Source organism: Tachyglossus aculeatus, chromosome 2 (assembly GCF_015852505.1).
Source record: "Tachyglossus aculeatus isolate mTacAcu1 chromosome 2, mTacAcu1.pri, whole genome shotgun sequence".
Classification (NCBI taxonomy): domain Eukaryota; kingdom Metazoa; phylum Chordata; class Mammalia; order Monotremata; family Tachyglossidae; genus Tachyglossus; species Tachyglossus aculeatus.
In genome coordinates this window covers 55,122,955-55,142,123 of record NC_052067.1, presented here as the reverse complement: position 1 = coordinate 55,142,123, position 19,169 = coordinate 55,122,955, and the positions used below count along the sequence as shown (strand labels likewise).

At 48.6% G+C, this 19,169-nt stretch overlaps 1 protein-coding gene across 1 annotated transcript in view; it reads right to left on the bottom strand.

Annotated features, from left to right (window-relative positions):
- The window catches only part of SLC22A3 (solute carrier family 22 member 3), a 116,964-nt gene extending 99,289 nt beyond the window's left edge, over nt 1–17,675 (bottom strand). Inside the window, exon 1 of the mRNA XM_038769981.1 lies at nt 17,253–17,675. Coding sequence (XP_038625909.1) covers nt 17,253–17,675 — 423 coding nt within the window. The remainder of the gene's footprint in view (nt 1–17,252) is intronic.
- Nucleotides 17,676–19,169: the final 1,494 nt, after the last annotated feature.

The following is a 19,169-nucleotide window of genomic DNA, read 5'->3' as shown; positions in this document are numbered from 1 at the left end:
AGAGACTTTGGGGAGGTCGGACCTGATGGATTTAATTTTGTTAATGAAGTAGGAGGCCAGATCGTTGAGGGCAGAGAATGTCTCTGTTGTTATATTGTACTCTCCCAAACAGTGCAGTGCTTTGCACACAGTCAGCGCTCAATAAATTCAATCAAATGAATGAGTGAACTGAATTAAGAGCTTGGGAAAGTACAATACAGCCGAGTTGGAAGACGTGGTGATCCTCAAGGAGCTGGCAGTCTAAGCTTACAAGCAGGCTGCCACTGGTCTGAGAACTAGTGAACTACAGAATCCGAAACCATCTCCATACACTACTGCCTGGAACTTTCAATTAATCGTATTTATTGAGCGCTTACTGTGTGCAGAGCACTGTACTAAGCACCTGGAAAGTACAATTCAACAATAGAGAGAGACAATCCCTGCCCACACCGGGCTGATAGTCTAGAAGGAGGGAGACAGACATCAAAACAAGTAAACAGACATCAATATAAATAGAATTATAGATATATACACAGGTATACATGACCCCTGACTCCGAAACCCGCGCTCATTCCACTGAGCCACAGTGCTTCTCAAGATACAAGATAGTCAGGTCAGGTACACTCCCTGCTTCTCATGGGACTCACAGTCTAAGTAGGAGGGAAAACAGGTACTGAATCCCCATTTGATCGATGAAGTAACTGAGGCGTAGTTCAATGACTTGCCCAAGGCCACCCAGCAGGCAAGCGGAGAGCGGGGATTAGAACCTGGGTCCTTTGACTCCCAAGCCCAGACTCGTTTCACGAGGCCAAGGTAGTAGTGACACATGGGAAATCAAGAAAGCTTTTGGATGCTTTTAGATAAATTTGGATCTAAGGCATTCATCCAGGCACACAGATTCCCTCAATTTGAAACTGAGCCTGCCACCTCACATCCAGTATGTTGTTTTGTTTTGTTTTCCCCCCCCCGCAAAAAATGAGAAAGTTGGAGGGCCTGGAAGAAACCAAGTAGATGTATTTTCTGGCAAGATGCCACTTTCTTTCAATGGTATTTATTGAGCGTTTCCTTTGTGCAGGACACTGTACTAAGTGTTTGGGAGGGTACAGAGGAGTAGAGACACAATCCCTGCCCTTGAGGAGTAGCACAGAACGGAGACACTAAAATACATTATAGGTTAGGTTAGCTACCAAGTAAAAAAACACAGATATCAGTGCTTTGGGTTTGTGGGAAGGGAATGTGTTATATTGTACTCTCCCAAGCATTGAGTACAGTCCACTGCACACAGGAAGCGCTCAATAAATATGATTGACTGACTCGGGGTAGGGTGAGCACATTACTTCTTAGGGTGGGATATGCACTCAAATGCATTTCCTGTTGCAGCAAAAATACAGGATCGGAGAGGAGTTGGGTATGGATAGATCACCCTCTCCCATCCAATCAGTCGCATTTATTGAGCACTTAAGGTGTGCACACAGCACTGTATTATGAGCTAGACAACATTGCAACAGTGAAGTTCCCCATTTCCCCTAAATTAGGGAGAACCTCCTTCATTCCATCTACATTGGTGAGAAGTTGTGGTGGTTTCCATTTATGTGGGAGGGGCAAGAGGGGATGGCAGGGAACTAGCTTGACGAGGAAGTGACAAATAATAATGATTGTGATCTTTGTTAAGCTCTTATAATGTGCCAAGCACGTTTTAAGTCATTGTTTTAAGTACATACAAGATAATCAGGTTCCGGTCCAAGATAGGGCTCACAGCATCTGTAGTAATAATAATAATAATAATGATGGCATTTGTTAAGTGCTTACTATGTGCCAAGCACTGTTCTAAGCACTGGGCACTGGGTAGGGACTGTCTCTATGTGATGCCAATTTGTACTTCCCAAGCGCTTAGTACAGTGCTCTGCACATAGTAAGCGCTCAATAAATACGATTGATTGATTGATTGATTGATTGATAGTACAGAGAAGCAGTGAGGCCTATGGGATAGGGCACTGGCCTGGGAATCAGAAGGACCTGGGTTCTAATTCCACTTTGCCACTTGCCTGCTGTGTGACCTTGGGCAAGTCACTTAACTTCTCTGTGCCTCAGTTCCCTCGTCTGTAAACTGGGGATTAAGACTGTGGGACAGGGACTGTGTCCGATCTGATTACCTCGCATCTACCCCAGCACTTAGAACAGTGCCTGGCACACAGTGAGCATTAACGAACACTATTATTAGAGAAGCAGCGTGGCTCAGTGGAAAGAACCCGGGCTTTGGAGTCAGAGGTTACGGGTTCAAATCCCGGCTCCGCCACTTGTCAGCTGTGTGACTTTGGGCAAGTCACTTCACTTCTCTGGGCCTCAGTTCCCTCATTTGTAAAATGGGGATTAAGACTGTGAGCCCCCCGTGGGCCAACCTGATCACCTTGTAAGCTCCTCAGCACTTAGAACAGTGCTTTGCACATAGTAAGTGCTTAATAAATGTTATCATTATTATTACTATTAATGAATGAAGGATGGCATTTGGTAAGTGGCTGCTCTGTATCAAGCACAGAACTAAGTGCTGGAGGAGATACAAGGTAATAGTAATAATGGTATCTGTTAAGCGCTATGTGTTTTCATTTCCTCCCCACGGGTCTTTCCTTGTTTTAGATATGAGCTCCCTTGTGGACCAGAGATTGTGGCAGAATTAAGTGTCCATGGATTCTCTTCAGAATTTAGCCCAATGCTTGGTTCCTTGAGAATGCTATTATCGGTTGACAGTATCACTGATTCATTTTAATGTGCCCGTGGCAATTTCTTACATGGCAAGAAAGTAATTCACTGTACACTATCCTGTTCAGGCACATCTTTTTAGGTCTTGTTTTTAGGAATCTAAATTATTAAAGATACTTCAGAGAAGGAAGCCTTTCACTCTTCAGTTTCCTCTCATTTTCCTTTTCCTTCATTTTTCCTTCATTTCCTTCATTCATTTTCCTTCAATTTCCTTTCTCGCTTCTTAGAGAAGCAGCGTGGCTTAATGGAAAGAGCCCGGGCTTGGGAGTCAGAGGTCATGGGTTCTATCCCGACTCTACCTCTTGTCTGCTGTGTGACTTTGGGCAAGTCACTTAACTTCTCTGTGCCTCAGTTACCTCATCTGTAAAATGGGGATTAAGACTGTGAGTCCTATGTGCGATAACCTAATCATCTTGTATTCCCCCACCCCACAGCGCTTAGAACAGTACTTTGCAAATAGTAAGTGCTTAACAAATGTCATTATTATTATTATTCAATAAACGCGCTGAAACGGAAATCTGGGTACACTGCTCTTATTGTGCCTCTGAGAACTACACAGAATGATGAAAAGTATATCAACAAGTGGTAATGAAAAGAAACCCCTTGGGAAATGAAAACAGGAGCTCAGTCTCAATGGAAGCCTGTTTGTATTTGACCAAGAACACGGTTAAGCACTAAGATGACTGATTGATTGACAGGAAAAAATAAGACCCTCCTAGTTAAGCCTACTTGGGATGGGAAAGAAAAAAAACCCCACCTCCATCAAGCCTTCCCTGTTGATTTAACACTCGATTTGCCTCAGCCCAATACCTACTCTTCAAATTTGTGCATCGTATTCTTCTCCTCAGCATTCTTGTACATCTGCATACATTTATTTATATATAAAACTGTACATTCAGTCCAGATAGTTTTATACTAAATAAAAGTTTTAACACATTCATAGTGGACAGAGAGAAGATTGAAGTAGTTGACAATTTTTCTCTCCTGGGACCGATAATCAATAAGAAAGGAAATAGTAGCCAAGAAATAAGCCGAAGATTAATGATAGGAAGACTTGCTATGAAGAGCCTGGAAAAAGTCATGAAATGTGCTGATGTAACTATTGCCACAAAAATACATACTGTCAACTCTACGGTGTTTCCAGTGACAATGTACAGATCCGACGAAAGCTGGACAGTGAAAAAACGGGATAGAAAGAACATCGATTCTTTTGAAATGTGATGTCGGAGAAGGCTTCTGCGAATACCACGGACTGCCGGAAAGACAGACAAACGGATTTTAGAGCAAATTAAACCAAAGTGGTCTTTGGCAGGCCAAATGACTCAACTTAGATAAGCGTATTTTGGACATATAATCAGGAAGACTAATTCTCTGGAGAAGACACTAATGCTAGGGAAAGTCCGGGGAAAAAGTGGAAGAGGCAGACCAGCAGCTAGATGGCCAGGGACCATAACAATGATAACGGAAGAACCATTAGAAGGGTTACAGATTATGGCAGAGGACAGGATGTTCTGGAGAAAGGATATCCATGGAGTCGCTATGAATCGGAAAAGCCTCGACGGCACTTTATAATAAATAATTACATTCAGTCAGCAGTTTTGTCCGGATGCATTTGTACCGCTTCCTGTTTTACCCTTGTTCTGCCACTTGCTTTAATTGTCCTTGAATAACTTTTGTTGGTTTACGCAATTGAAGCGTTAGCTCTTAAATGCAGGGAGCGTGTGCCTTATTACTGATGCATTTGCCCGGGTTTTCAGGGCAGGGCCTGGTGCTCGAAAGTCTCTCAGTAAACCCCCTGACTGATGGCTTTTGGTTCATCTATCGTCTTGGGCGGTCAGGCAGCTCAATGACATCGCTAGCTCTGACTCCCGCTCACTCCAGCTCCTGCTCAAAAAAGTTGTTGCCGTGGATGCTCATTCTTTCTCCCTGCCACTGCAGCAGGAGCACTTTGCCAATGGTTTGAGGGCAAAACCGCCACCTGTCTGCCCCTCCTTCCACTCTGCCACCTCTGGCCTGTGGAAACAAAAGGGGCTGGGATCCCGCGGGAAACCTGCATGGGTTTGCGGGGCAAAACCACTGAGCCAAGTGCTTCCTGTCCTCCTCCTGCTTCCCCCACCCCTTCTCTCCCTCCTTTCCACTCTGATTCCCCTTCCTTTCCATTCCCATCTCCTCTCTCCCTCCTGCTCTGCCCTCCCTCTGCTTCCCCTTCACTCCCTTCCCACTCCATTCCCCTGTCCTTCCCACCTTGGATCCACCCTCTCCCAACCCAAGCCCAAGATAGGCTCGGCTGGGCTCTCTGGGGCTATTTTTGTACACGGGAATTAGAAAGCCAGTGCCACAACACTTCAAAGACAATGCCACCGTCTCCTTGTTCCAGGAGGAAAAGGCCACTCAGGGCTCTCCCTGGCCAGAGCCCCCAATGACCAGCTACTGAAGAATATTGCCCAGGGCCACTGACAGAACATGAAAAGGCGCTGGGGAGAGGCAGGACCCAGGAGACATCATCTTTTTGCCCAATACACCCAGGAGGAGTGAGGAGCTGATCTTTAATTTTCTGTGACTTTACTACATATAAAAAAGTTTGGTGCCCTGGAAGTTCATGAATAACCTAAGGCTACCTCAGGATGATAAGAACGGAAACATCGGAATTGGAAGGGTTTTGCCAAATCCCTATCTGAGGCCACCAGCTGGCCGATTTCTTGCTTGACACTTGGGGCACCTCTGTGATAAATTGGTTCTGTGTCCTGGATTCTATCCTGTACGACTTATTCTAAGCAGCCAGGCTCAAGTGCGTAACAAACAATTTGGAGACCAGTGTCAGAGTACAGTTCAGATTCCCTGACCCACTTAACAAGCTAAGAGCATCGATGAATGAACGAATCAATCAATCGCATGTACTGGGTGCTTACTGTGTGCAGAGCACTGTACTAAGCCCTTGGGAGAGCAGAATATAACAGAGGTGGTTAAACACGTTCTTTATTCTCAACATCACCTGAATCACTCACTTGGGAATTGCTATAAGGTGATTACTCCCCTTCAGGCACGTACACACCCACACAAACACAGGACTCGGAAACAGACATAGACACACACACAAACGGCTGTGTATATGGATTGACAATAAACCTGAGAAAGATCATCCCTATCACCCCTAGTATGTATCGAGTGCTTAATGTATGCAGAGGACTGTTCAAAGTGCTTAGGAAAGATCAAAATTATCCACCAGCCCACAGCAAGCCAACCCTACGGTCAGCAGCGATAGGGCACAACCTGGTCACTTGATTCTACTTCCTAGGCAGCACACTTATCCATCAATCAGGGCTATTTATTGGTCGCTGCCTATGTGCAGAGCACTGTACTCGGCGCTTAACGCTGTCTAATGATGCAATAAGTGACAGAGATAGAAAATCAATTCCAGAAAGCAAAGAGGTCTTTAGGATGACTGAGTGTGGCACAGATCGGGAACCAAGATTCCAACCAAACTGAAGATCTGCAGGAGAACTAAGGGGTTTAACCATCCACACGGATCTGTCACATTCGTTCATTCATTCAATCGTATTTATTGAGTGCCTACTGTGTGCAGAGCACTGTACTAAGTGCTTGAGAAGTACAAGTCGGCAACATACAGAGACGGTCCCTACCCAACAATGGGTTCACGGTGTAGAAGGGGGAGACAGACAACAAAACAAAACCACCAACACCACCGTGCAGCCCTTCATGTCAATCGACCAATCAATCAATGGTATTTACTGAGTGCTTTCTGCAGGCAGAACACAGTACTAAGCGCTTGGGAGAGCACAATATGACAGACTTGGAAAACACATTCCCGGCCCACCACATCCACGAGTGTGGTCTAGTGGAAAGAGCTTGGGCCTCGGAGTTGGATCCAGGATCTGCCACATCCCTGCTGGGTGACTTTGGGCCAGTCACTTAAACTTCTCCGTGCCTCAGTTTCCTCATGTGTAAAAGAGGGGATCTGTTACCTGTTTGCCCTCCTATTTAGACTGTTAGCCCCATGTGGGACTTGATGATCTTGCAACCATCCCAGCGGTTAGTACAGTGCTCGGCACAAAGTGATCGCTTAGATACCACAATTATTACCCTGATTATTCACAAGCTTACAGTCCGGTGGGAAGCTCAAGCATCGAGAGCCCATTGGACTGCAAAGCTGGGAAGAAGTCAGTCCTCCAGGGTCAAAGTCATACCTTTTTTGGCAGAACATGTGAGGAAAATGGGTGATCGAAAGGTAACCAGACCACTGCTCTAAGATGAAACAGCAAAATGATGCAGGGAAGACCAAATAAATCCTCTCCCTCTTTATATCTGACAGATAATCACTCTCCCCACCTGCAAAGTCTGATTGAAAACATCTCCTCCAAGAAGCCTTCCCTGACTAAACCCTCCTTTCCTCTTCTCCCACTCCTTTCTGCGTCACCCTTGCACTTAGATTTGCTCCTTTTATTCACCCTTCCCTCATCCCCACAGAACTTATGTACATTTCTGTAATTAATGAATTAATTTATTTATATCAATGCCTCTCTCCCCAGCTACACTCTAAGCTTACTGCGGGCAGGGAACATGTCTACCAACTCTGTCGTATTGCCCTCTGCCAAGTGCTTTGTACAGAGCTCTGCATACAGGACATGCTCAATAAACACAATCGATTGATTGATAAAATACGGTGAAGGGAAACTGAAATGATGCGGCATGGGCCAGGGCAATCTGGAGGGAGTAGCAGATGATTTATCAATCAATCACATCTATATTTGAAGCACTTACTGTGCGCAGAGTCCTGCACTGAGCACTTGGGAGAGAACAATATAGCAGAGTTGGTAGACACGTTCCCTGCCCACAAGGGTCTTACATTCTAGAGGACAGGCTTAAAGTGTAGAGGCCTGGTGAAGAGTGGTATAAAGGAGACCAATTTTCTTAGAGTAAAGCCTTCAAGAACATCATGACACCAAGAGGGGGAAACAAGCACAACATTACAGCAAAAGACTTTACAGACTTACCAGGTGGGAAGGATTGTCTCAGAGACTTGTTAGAGATATCTGCCACACTGCACACCTTGATAAAAATCTCACCTTCCATACCTTCAACATCAACTCCCAACACTAAGTGCCCCCCCCCCGCAGAGACATATTATATATATACTTGTAGAAATGTGTTTTTATATATTTATATAGATTATATATGTGTATATATGTATATATACACACACACACATTTCTACAAGTAGCAGTAGCAGTCTTTGAATGAAAAAACCACAGTCTCTGTATGTTTATACTAGAATGGCTAAATCAGATAAGGAATGTAAGGTAAACATATGTATGGGTGTCCTTCTGCAACTAAAAACAACAGCCATTGGTCATTATCCGATAAAGGAATGTTGACATACTCATCCTTCAAAGAGGGAGAATATCAACAATTGCTGGAACTTAGCATCAATCACTTTGATCTCTGACAAACCACATCAGAAGCCTTCTCTTCCCTCTCAGCGTTTAAACTAACTTTCCCTTCCAGACACTGTCAAGAAAAGAAGGGAAATAAAGAGGTTTAGTCTTGGCTTTCGTTGTTTTTTTTAATTACATGGTTGGCTTGATTCTCTCCTCTCTGGGAAGTCCCTGGAAATCGTGGCTGTAGAGGACATGCCATCAACTTTAAAACACTCCATCAGCTCTCTGCCTCCTTCCTAACTGCCATCCCCCCACCTTCCCACCTCCAAAGCCCTCCTAAAATCACATCATTTCCAACAAAATTTCCCAGACTTAGCCCTCATTTTCTGTATTCCCTGTCCCTTCTGCATCATCTATGTACTTGTACCTGTACCCCTTAAGCACTTGATATTCACTCTACCCTCAGCCCCGGAGCACTTTCGTACATCTCAATCAATGGAATTTTATTGAGTGCTTCCTGTACCAAGGGCTTGGGAGAGTACAATACAGGACAGTGGGTAGAAACACTCTCTGCCCACAGTGAGCTTACAATCTCGAGGGGCAGACAGACATAAATAGAAATAAGTTATGGATAGGTACACAAGTGCTATGGGGTTTAGGGTGAGGTGAATGCCAAGTGCCCAAAGATTACAGATCCAAGTGCATATTCGTAATGATTTCAAAGCCTGCTTCCCCTCCTCTAGAGGATAAGCTCCTAGTGGATGAGGAGCAACGCTGTAGTCTTGTAGCTTCCCAAGTGCTTGGAAAAATGCTTGGCACGTGGTAAGTGTTCAACGAATGCCATCGATTGATAAGATATGTCTGTTTATTGCTGTATTGTACTCTCCTAAGGGCTGAATACAGTGCTCTGCCCACAGTAAGAGCTTAATAAATACAACTGAATAAAAGTACCTCCCAATTGTACGGGGGCAATTCAGAAGTAGATAAAAGCCTCCCTTCTGTGCTAGAAGCTACTCACACTGAGCATGTGGAAAGCCAAGCCACCCCTAAAGGGGTTTCTGTGATCCGAGAGAAGCAGCGTGGATGGAGCACGGAGAGTATGGAGACAGAGTACAGACCTGGGAATCCTAGGGCTCTGCCAACTGCTCTGCCAGTTGCTTCTGGGTCACCTAACTTTCAGTGCCTCAGTTTCCTCAACTGTAAAGTGGGGTTTCAATCTCTATTCGACTTCCTACTCATGACTGTAAGCCCCACACTGGACAGGGACTATGCCCAACCTAACTGACTAGTCCCGACTACCATAAAACAAACTGGGGAGCACGAAACCATTTGCTGCAGCACAAGATTCCCTGAATCTGTTCCTGTGCTCTTCTGAGTTCTGTGGTTTTTGAGAACTGGGAAGCAGTGTGGCCTAGTGGAGAGAGCACCAGGCCTGGGTGTCGGGAAGACCCCCGGAATTCTAATCCTGGCTCTGCCACGGGTCTGCTGGGTGACCTTGGGTAAGTCACTTCACTTCTCTGTGCTTTAGTTTTCTCATCTACAAAACAGGGTTTCATTCATTCAATCATATTTTTTTCCCGCATAGTTGGACTGTGAGCCCATGCGGGACAGGGACTGTCTGTCCAAACTGTTTAACTTGTGTCCACCCCAGTGCTGAACAAATGCCATTATCATCATCATCATCATCATTAACCGTGCAGTCTTCACTATGCGAAAGCAAACAATCAGATTCCCCTAATGGGAAAAAACATAGTGTTCAATAGAATTGTCTGCACACAGTTCATGCTCAGTAAATGCCTTTGAGTGATTGACAGTGGTGGTGATTTCAGTGACTCCAAATTTCAGTTATTAGAGGGGGGGCCTGTGGGATATTTCTGCTTTCCCCGTCACCGATGTCCCGAAACTATCACTGTGCCACAGAGACCATAATGGAATACTCAGCGGCCGACTTTAGGGAACGTGTCTGCCGTGTCGTATTGTACTCTCCCGAGGGCTTAGTACACTGCTCTGAACAAAGTAAGCGCTCAATCAGTAAATAAATGCTACAGTCAGCAGACCGGGATTTTTAAAAAGTCTTCCTTGAAGCACGTACAGAATAAAATAGCCAGGTTGGACCATGGAGAAGAGGTTAGGTCTATTCTCCATCTACACTCATTTCCTTGGAGAACTCATTCGCTCCCATTCTTCAACTACCATCTCACCATCTCTATGCGGGTGACACCCCCAATCTACACCTCCTCCCCTGATCTCTCTTCCTCTCACCAGGTTCGCATCTTCTCCTGCCTTCAGGACAGCTCTTCTTGGATGTCGTCCCACCAGCTCAAACTTAACACGTCCCAAACCGAGCTCCTTATCTTCCCACCCAAACCCTGTCTTCTCCCTGACTTTCCCGTCATTGTAGACGGCACCATCATGTTTCCCATCTCACAAGCCCATAACCTTGGTGTCATCTTTGACTCTGCTTTCTGATTCAACCCACATTTCCAATCCGTCACCAAATCCTGTCGGTATCAATCGTATTTATTGAGCGCTTACTGTGTGCAGAGCACTGTACTAAGCACTTGGGAAGTACAAGTTGGCAACATATCACCTTCACGACGTCACCAAGATCTGCCTTTTCATCTCCATCCTGACCGCTACCACATGGGTACGATCACTCATCCTATCCTGCCTAGATGGCTGCATCAGCCCCCCTTTCTGACCTCCCAAACTCCCGCCTCTCCCCATTCCACTCCATACTTCACTCTGCTGTCCGGATTACCTTTCTACAGAAACGTTCAGGGCATGTCATCCCTAGCCCCCTCCAAAATCTCCAGTGGTTGCCTGTCCACCTCTGTATCAAACAAAAACTCCTCACCATTGGCTTCAAAGCTCTCCATCACCTTGCCCCCTCCTACCTCACTTCCCTTCTCTCCTTCTACAGTCCAACCCGCATGCTTCACTCCCCTGGTACTAACCATCTCACTGTGGCTCCATCTTGCCTCCAACTCCTTTCCCACATCCTACCTCTGGCCTGGAATGCCCTCCCTCCGCAAATCCACCAATGACTCTTCTCCTCCTCCTCCTCCCACCCACCGCCTCCCTACCTTCAAAGCCCTGCTGAAGGCACATCTCCTCCAAGAGGCCTTCCCAACCGAAGCCTCACTTTTCCTCACCCTGACTTGCTCCCGTGGCTCTTCCCCCCCTCTCCCTGCCCCATAGCAGTTATGCATATATCTGTCATTTTATTTATACTGATGCCTGTTTACTTGGAGTGATGTCTGTCTCCCCCCTCTAGACTGTGAGCTTGTTGTGGACAGAGACTAATTCTCTTTACCGCTGTACTGTACTTTTCCAAGCGCTTAGTACAGTGCTCTGCACACAGTAAGTGCTCAATAAATATGATTGAATGAACACTAGCCCCTTCTGAGGCAGCATGGACAGTCTTTGAGAGAGTGTCCACCCAAAAGCCAGATGACCTGGGTTTGAGGCCGAGGCCCGTCACCAGCCTGCTGTGTGACCCTGGGCAAGTCACTTGCCCCAGACTGAGCCCCCCTTTTCCTCTCCTCCTCCCCATCCCCCCGCCCTACCTCCTTCCCTTCCCCACAGCACCTGTCTATATGTTTATGCAGATTTATTACTCTACTTTACTTGTACATATTTACTATTCTATTTATTTTGTTAATGATGTGCATCTGTAAAATGATGTTCATCTGTAAAATGGGGATTAAGACTGTGAGCCCCATGTGGGACAAGCTGATCACCCTGTATCTCCCCAGCGCTTAGAACAGTGCTTTGCACATAGTAAGCATTTAACAAATACCATCATTATTATTATTATCTAGCTTTAATTATTTTTGTTCTGTCGACTTGACACCTATCCACATGTTTCGTTTTGTTGTCTGTCTCCCCCTTCTAGACTGTTAGCCCATTGTTGGGTAGGGACCGTCTCTATACGTTGCCGACTTGTACTTCCCAAGAGCTTAGTACAGTACTCTGCACACAGTAAGCACTCAATAAATACAACTGAATGAATGAGTGAACTTGGATTCTCTCTGCCTCAGTTTCCTTATCAGCAAAACAGGGATAACATCATCTGCCTTTTTTCCTACCTATCAGGCCAACAATGACACAGGTGATGGGAGGAGGCTTTGGGGGTACAAAAGGGCTACACAAAAACTAAGGTGGGATCCTTGTTTCGGGTGGGAGGCAGCCCGCTTCACCAACTACATGTAGTGCTTGGTACAGTGCCTGCCGCGGAGTAAATGCTAAACAAATACTACTATTATTAAAAATAACTACAGTTAATGGAGTTTAAAGATTCATTTCAGCCGAATGTTATCATTCCATTTTTAGCACCTGAATAAACAACCATCACAAACATTTATTAAGCGCTTACCCATTGCAGAGCCCCATTGAGAGCTGGAGGGAATGAGAATAAAGAGCCATTCATTGAGCCATTCATTCAGACAGAACCGCCTAGTCTGCCTGCAGGGGCGGGGGGCTTGGGGGGCACTCACTATCTAGGGAGGGAAAACACAGTCACTCAAAGAATGGCAACTATATCAGAGAGAAAACTTTACAGCCTCTGAGAAGCCTTCAGGGTCACCATTTCCTCGAGAATCCAAAATGTCAACAGATATCTTTGAGCATAACCTTAATGAAAAAGATCAAGCAAATGACTTGAGCTTCAATAGGCCAAAATATCATTTGGAGAGTCTCAATTGCCATGAATCTCTACTACGGTCTCGTGTCGGGGTTGGGGAAGGAGTCTGGAAAGGAGGAGGGGTGGAGAAATCTACCCACTAAATCTATAATGATAAAAATAGCATTTATTAAACATTTACTATGTGCAAAGCACTGTTCTAAGCACTGGGGAGGTTACAAGGTGATCAGGTGGTCCCAAGGGGGGCTCACAGTCTTAATCCTCATTTTTCAGATGAGGTAATGAGGCCCAGAGAAGTTAAATATGCCCAAAGCCACACACCTGACAATGGGCAGAGCTGGGATTTGAATCCATGACCTCTGACTCCAAAGCCTGGGCTCTTTCCACTGAGCCACGCTGCTTCTCTATAAATAAATGTGTTTATTCATTTATTTTTTTTACAAAATAGAAACTACCTTGGCCAGAAGAAAAGTGAACAACTGGACGTTAAACATCCCGTGTCTAGATTTTCAGAGCCACGACTCCATCCCCCAAATCCACCCACCATATTGTGGATCTGGATTATGGGAATAGATGGTCAAACCGTGGGTAACTCAGAGGTAAATCAGAACACGTTTATCAGGACTTCCCTCTGTCCCTGTCACTGAAGGTGAAATTCGAAGAGGGCCATTCCCCCCCAACCCCGGCCCCCAGTCCCCCAAGGTGAAATTCACCCGTGGGAAGTGTGCTTTTTTTATAGCCCACGGGAAGAAAGCAGAGTTGTTCCAAAATTCACTTTGTTAGAGTGTCCTCTGCACCTGGGTTGCCGTAACTGCAACTATCATGAGGAATTCATTTAAAATTAAAACACACTTGAAAAAGGTAGAGTTGTACAAACGTTCAGGGAATGATTTTTCGTGAGCTCAGGACTCTTAACAAATATTCTCCAAAGGTGATTTTTTTTTTTTTTTAACCTAGGTCGACTTCTCCGTTCTCAGATGCTCCTTGACATTTAAAATCTGGACTAAAATGGGTTGGCCTTTCTACCTTTAAGCTGAAACGACAAACGTTTATCCCTGCGCATGCATAATCCTCCAGGGAAAATGACCAATTACTAAAATGACCTAGTCCGCTATTCCTATATGTAACATATATATGTATACATATATATATATATATATATATATATATGTGTGTGTGTGTGTGTGTGTGTGTGTATCCTCTCTTGGGCTGTGATTTCCTTTCACCACGCATATATATATAAAATATATAATATATATTATATAATATATATGTGGGTGTGTCTCCTCTTTTGTGCTGTGATTTCCTTTCACCACGCGTTCTCCCACACATATCCATTTCCAGTTGCCTTCTTGTTTCAGCCAGCGGCCGATCATCACATAGAACAGTGCTTATCACAGAGTAAGCGCTTAACAAATTTCCCATCACTATCATCATTATTATAAGAACAAGCTGAACTTCAACGTGGCTCAGTGGAAAAAGCCCGAGCTTTGGAGTCAGAGGTCATGGGTTCAAATCCCGGCTCCACCAATTGTCAGCTGTGCGACTTTGGGCAAGTCATTTCACTTCTCTGTGCCTCAGTTACCTCATCTGTAAAATGAGGATTAAGCCTGTGAGCCCCCCGTGGGACAACCTGATCAACCTTGTAATCTCCCCAGCGCTTAGAACAGTGCTGGGCACATACTAAGCGCTTAATAAATGCCATTATTATTATTATTATTAAGTGGACAGAAGTTACCGATTTTCCGATCTCATTTCCAGCCAAACTCTCGATCCCGAGAAGCTTCTTTACGGGTGGAAAAACTCCATCTGATTTATTTTTTTCCTTCGCCTCTGATTACCCGATGTAATTTCCCTTGGCTGAGAAGCTCCGCCCCTTAAAACTGCACGTGGAAACGCTCTTTCTCTGCTTCCTCAGAGCCCAGGTGGGACTGGGAGAAATGGAATCTCGTGCACTGACCGACTTCCAGATAATGCCAAGCTCTCTGATGAGGAAAAACGTGCTCTGATCGCTCCCCACCCAACCACTCCCTCACCCCTGCTGGAACCGGGAACTCTCCTCGGTAGCCCGATTGCGCCATGTGAAGGATGGAGATTGGGTTTTCCCTAACACCCACGGATCGGCTGCCAATGCCATGTGGCAGATTCCCCCTCCCCACCCCGACTGGCTCCCTTAGTTTCTGGCTTGGGCGATCATTTCCCGGATCCCCTCTTTAGAATAAAGTGGATTGATATTCCCCCCACTCAGATCAGAACAGGGTTTTTGATTTTTTTTTTAACCCTAAGGCCCCAGGGCGAAGAGGAGGAGGGGGAAGAGGATGGAGGTGGGCAGAGAAAGGGTTCTCAGTGTCTGACTGTGGCTCACCTGCCAGCCTGGAGGTCTGAGGAATGATAGAAGCCCATGCCAGGGCCTGTCCTGAGTGTTTATGGTAGAGGGGCAGAGGAGAGTCATGGGGGAGGGAGAGGAGCTGGGGCAGAGAAGGGTCAGGGGTTAGGAATAGGAGCAGGGGCAGGACTGGAGGGAGAGAAAGGGGCAGAGGCAGGGCAGAGGAGGGCAGGGGGGTAGAGGAAGAAATGGGGGCACGGTTGGAGGGAGGAAGGAAAGGGGCAGAGGAGGGCAAGGGGGATGCAAACGATCAAAGGAGGATGGGGGTAGAGATAGGATTGGGGGCAGGGGCAGAGGGGGTCGAGATAAGAGCTGGGGGTAAGGAAGGGGGCAGGGGCTGAGGGGGGCGAGATAAGAACTGAGGGGTAAGGAAAGGGGCACGGGCAGAGGGGGGCGAGATAAGAACTGAGGGGTAAGGAAAGAGGCAGGGACAGAGGGAGTAGAGATAAATGCCCAGCGCTTAGAACAGTGCTCTGCACATACTAAGTGCTTAATAAATGCCATTATTATTATTATAAGGGCTGGGGGGGGTAAGTAAAGGGGCAGAGGGGGTAGGGATAAGAGCTGGGGGTAAGGAAAGGGGCAGAGGCAGGGGCAGAGGGGGTAGAGATAGTAGCTGGGGGGTAAGGAAAGAGGCAGGGGTAGAGATAAGAGCTGAGGGGTAAAGAAAGAGGCAGGGGCAGAGGGGGGAGAGATAAGAGCTGGGGGGGTAAGGAAAGGGGCAGATAGGGTAGGGATAAGAGCTGGGGGGTAAGGAAAGGTGCAGAGGCAGGGGCACGGGGGGAGAGATAAGAGCTGGGGGTAAGGAAAGGGGCAGAGGAAGGGGCGGGGGGGAGAGATAAGAGCTGGAGGGGGAAGGAATGGGGCAGAGGCAGTTGGGGTAAGGAAAGGGGTAGAGACGGGCAGAAGGGGTAGAGATAAGAGCTAGGGGGGTAAGAAAAGGGGCAGAGGGGGCAGGGATAAGAGCTATGGGGGTAAGGAAGGGGACAGAGGGGCAAGGGATAAGAGCTGGGGGGTAAGGAAAGGGGCAGAGTCAGGGGCACGGGGGGAGAGATAAGAGCTGGGGGTAAGGAAAGGGGCAGAGACAGGGGCAGAGGGGTAGAAATAAGAGCTGGGGGGTAAGGAAAGGGGTAGAGGGGGTAGGGATAAGGGCCGGGGGGTAAGGAAAGGAGCAGAGGAGTAGAGATAAGAGCTGGGGGGGTAAGGAACGGGGCAGAGGGGGTAGGGATAAGAGCTAGGGGGTAAGGAAAGGGGCAGGGGGGTAGGGATAAGAGCTAGGGGGTAAGGAAAGGGGCAGAGGGGATAGGGATAAGAGCTAGGGGGTAAGGAAAGAGGCAGAGGCAGGGGCACGAGGGGAGAGATAAGAGCTGGGGGGTAAGGAAAGGGGCAGAGGAGTAGAGATAAGAGCTGGGGGGGTAAGGAAAGGGGCAGAGGGGATAGGGATAAGAGCTAGGGGGTAAGGAAAGGGGCAGGGGCACGGGGGGAGAGATAAGAGCTGGGGGGTAAGGAAAGGGGCAGAGGGGACAGGGATAAGAGCTACGGGGTAAGGAAAGGGGCAGAGGGAATAGGGATAAGAGGGAGGGGGTAAGGAAAGGGGCAGAGGCAGGGGCACGGGGGGAGAGATAAGAGGAGCTGGGGGGTAAGGAAAGGGGCAGAGGGGACAGGGATAAGAGGTAGGGGGTAAGGAAAGGGTCAGAGGAGGTAGGGGGTAAGGAAAGGGGCAGAGGGTGTAGAGATAAGAGCTGGGGGATAAGGAAAGGGGCAGAGGGGATGGGGATAAGAGCTACGGGGTAAGGAAAGGGGCAGAGGGGAAAGGGATAAGAGCTAGGGGGTAAGGAAAGGGGCAGAGGCAGGGGCACGGGGGGAGAGATAAGAGCTGGGGGGTAAGGAAAGGGGCAGAGGGGACAGGGATAAGAGCTAGGGGGTAAGGAAAGGGGCAGAGGGAACAGGGATAAGAGCTAGGGGGTAAGGAAAGGGGCAGAGGCAGGGGCACGGGGGGAGAGATAAGAGCTGGGGGGTAAGGAAAGGGGCAGAGGGGACAGGGATAAGAGGGAGGGGGTGAGGAAAGGGTCCGAGGCAGGGTCCTCACCTGGCTGACGATGGAAGAGTGGTTCTGGACGTAGGTCCAGCCGCCGCGGCAGGGCCCGACGGGCAGGGCCGAGCGGTTGGGGAAGGCGGCCAGGGGGTCTTGGCAGGGGTCGGCGGCGGTGGCATTGTCCGGGGCCGCCCGGTCCAGCAGGTAGCGGCGGCAGCGGGCGTCGGGGGGCTCCCCGGCGGCGGGGCCGGGCAGGGCGCGCTGCCACTCGTCGGCGGGGCTCCAGGCGCAGCGGCGGGCGAGGCGGGCGGCCCACGGGCCCCGGCACCAGGTCCGCTCGGGCCGCGGGCCCAGGAACACCACGCTGACGAACAGGAAGGCGAACGGGACCCCCGTCAGCCCCAGCAGGGCCAGCGCCCGACGCTGCCACCGCCCCAGCTCCCCCGCCTCCCCCAGCGCCTGCTCCAGCGACGGCATCGGCAGCCCCCTGGGCCCCGGCACCCCTCCGCCCGCTCACCCACCCACCCACTCACCCACTGACCCGCCCGGGACCCGCGACCCGCTCCCGCACCCCCGGCACCGCCCCCGGGACCGCCCCGGACCCGCCTCCCCACACCCCGCCCACCCCCCCCCACCCTCTAATTCCTCCTCCTTGTCCTCCTCCCTACCCTCCTCTAATCCTTCCTCCTTGTCCTCCTCCCTACCCTTTAATTCCTCTTCCTTGTCCTCCTCCCTACCCTCCTCTAATCCCTCCTCATCATCCTCTCTTCCCTGTCCTCCTCCTTGTCCTCCTCCCTACCCTCTAATTCCTCCTCCTTGTCTTCCTCCCTACCCTCCTCTAATTCCTCCTCCTTGTCCTCCTCCCTACCCTTTAATTCCTCTTCCTTGTCCTCCTCCCTACCCTCTGATTCCTCATCATCCTCTCTTCCCTGTCCTCCTCCTTGTCCTCCTCCCTACCCTCTAATTCCTCCTCCTTGTCCTCCACCCTACCCTCCTCTAATCCCTCCTCCTTGTCCTCTTCTTCCCTGTCCTCCTCCTTGTCCTCCTCCCTACCTTCTAATTCCTCCTCCTTGTCCTCCTCCCTACCCTCCTCTAATTCCTCCTCCTTGTCCTCCTCGCTACCCTTTAATTCATCTTCCTTGTCCTCCTCCTTACCCTCTAATTCCTCTTCCTTGTCCTACTCTCTTCCCTGTCCTCCTCCCTACCCTCCTCCAATTCCTCCTCGTCCTCCTCCCTACCCTCTAATTCCTCCTCCCTGTCCTCCTCCCTACCCTCCTCTAATTCCTCCTCCTTGTCCTCCTCCCTACCCTCCTCTAATTCCTCTTCCTTGTCCTCCTCCCTACCCTGTCCTCCTCCCTACCCTAATTCCTCCTCCTTGTCCTCCTCCCTACCCTCTAAATCCTCCTCCCTGTCCTCCTTCTCCCTGCCCTCCTCCTCCCTGTCCTCCTATTTGCCAGCTGTGTGACTTTGGGCTTAACTTCTCTGTGCCTCAGTTACCTCATCTGTAAAATGGGGATGAAGACTGTGAACCCCATGTGGGACAACCTAACTGCCTTGTATCTACTCCAGCACTTAGAGCAGTGCTTGGCACATAGTAAGCACTTAACACCAACATTATTATTACCATCTTCTTCCTCCTCCCTGTCCTCCACCCTGTCCTCCTCCCTAACTTCTTCCTCCTCCCTGCCCTCCTCCTCCTCATCCTCCTCTTCCCTGTCATCCTCCCACCTGTCCTTACACTCCCTACCGTCTTCTTCCTCCTCCCTGTCCTCCTCTTCCTTGTCCTCCTCCTCCCCCTTTTCCTCCCCTTCTGTCATCCTTCTACCTGTCCTCCCCTTCCCTGCCGTCCTCCTACCTGTCCTAATCCTCATTATCCTCCTCCTCCTCATCCTCCTACCTGTCCTCATCCTCCTCCTTATCCTCCTCCTCCTCCCTACTCTTTTTCCTCCACCCTCTCCTCCTCCTCCTCCT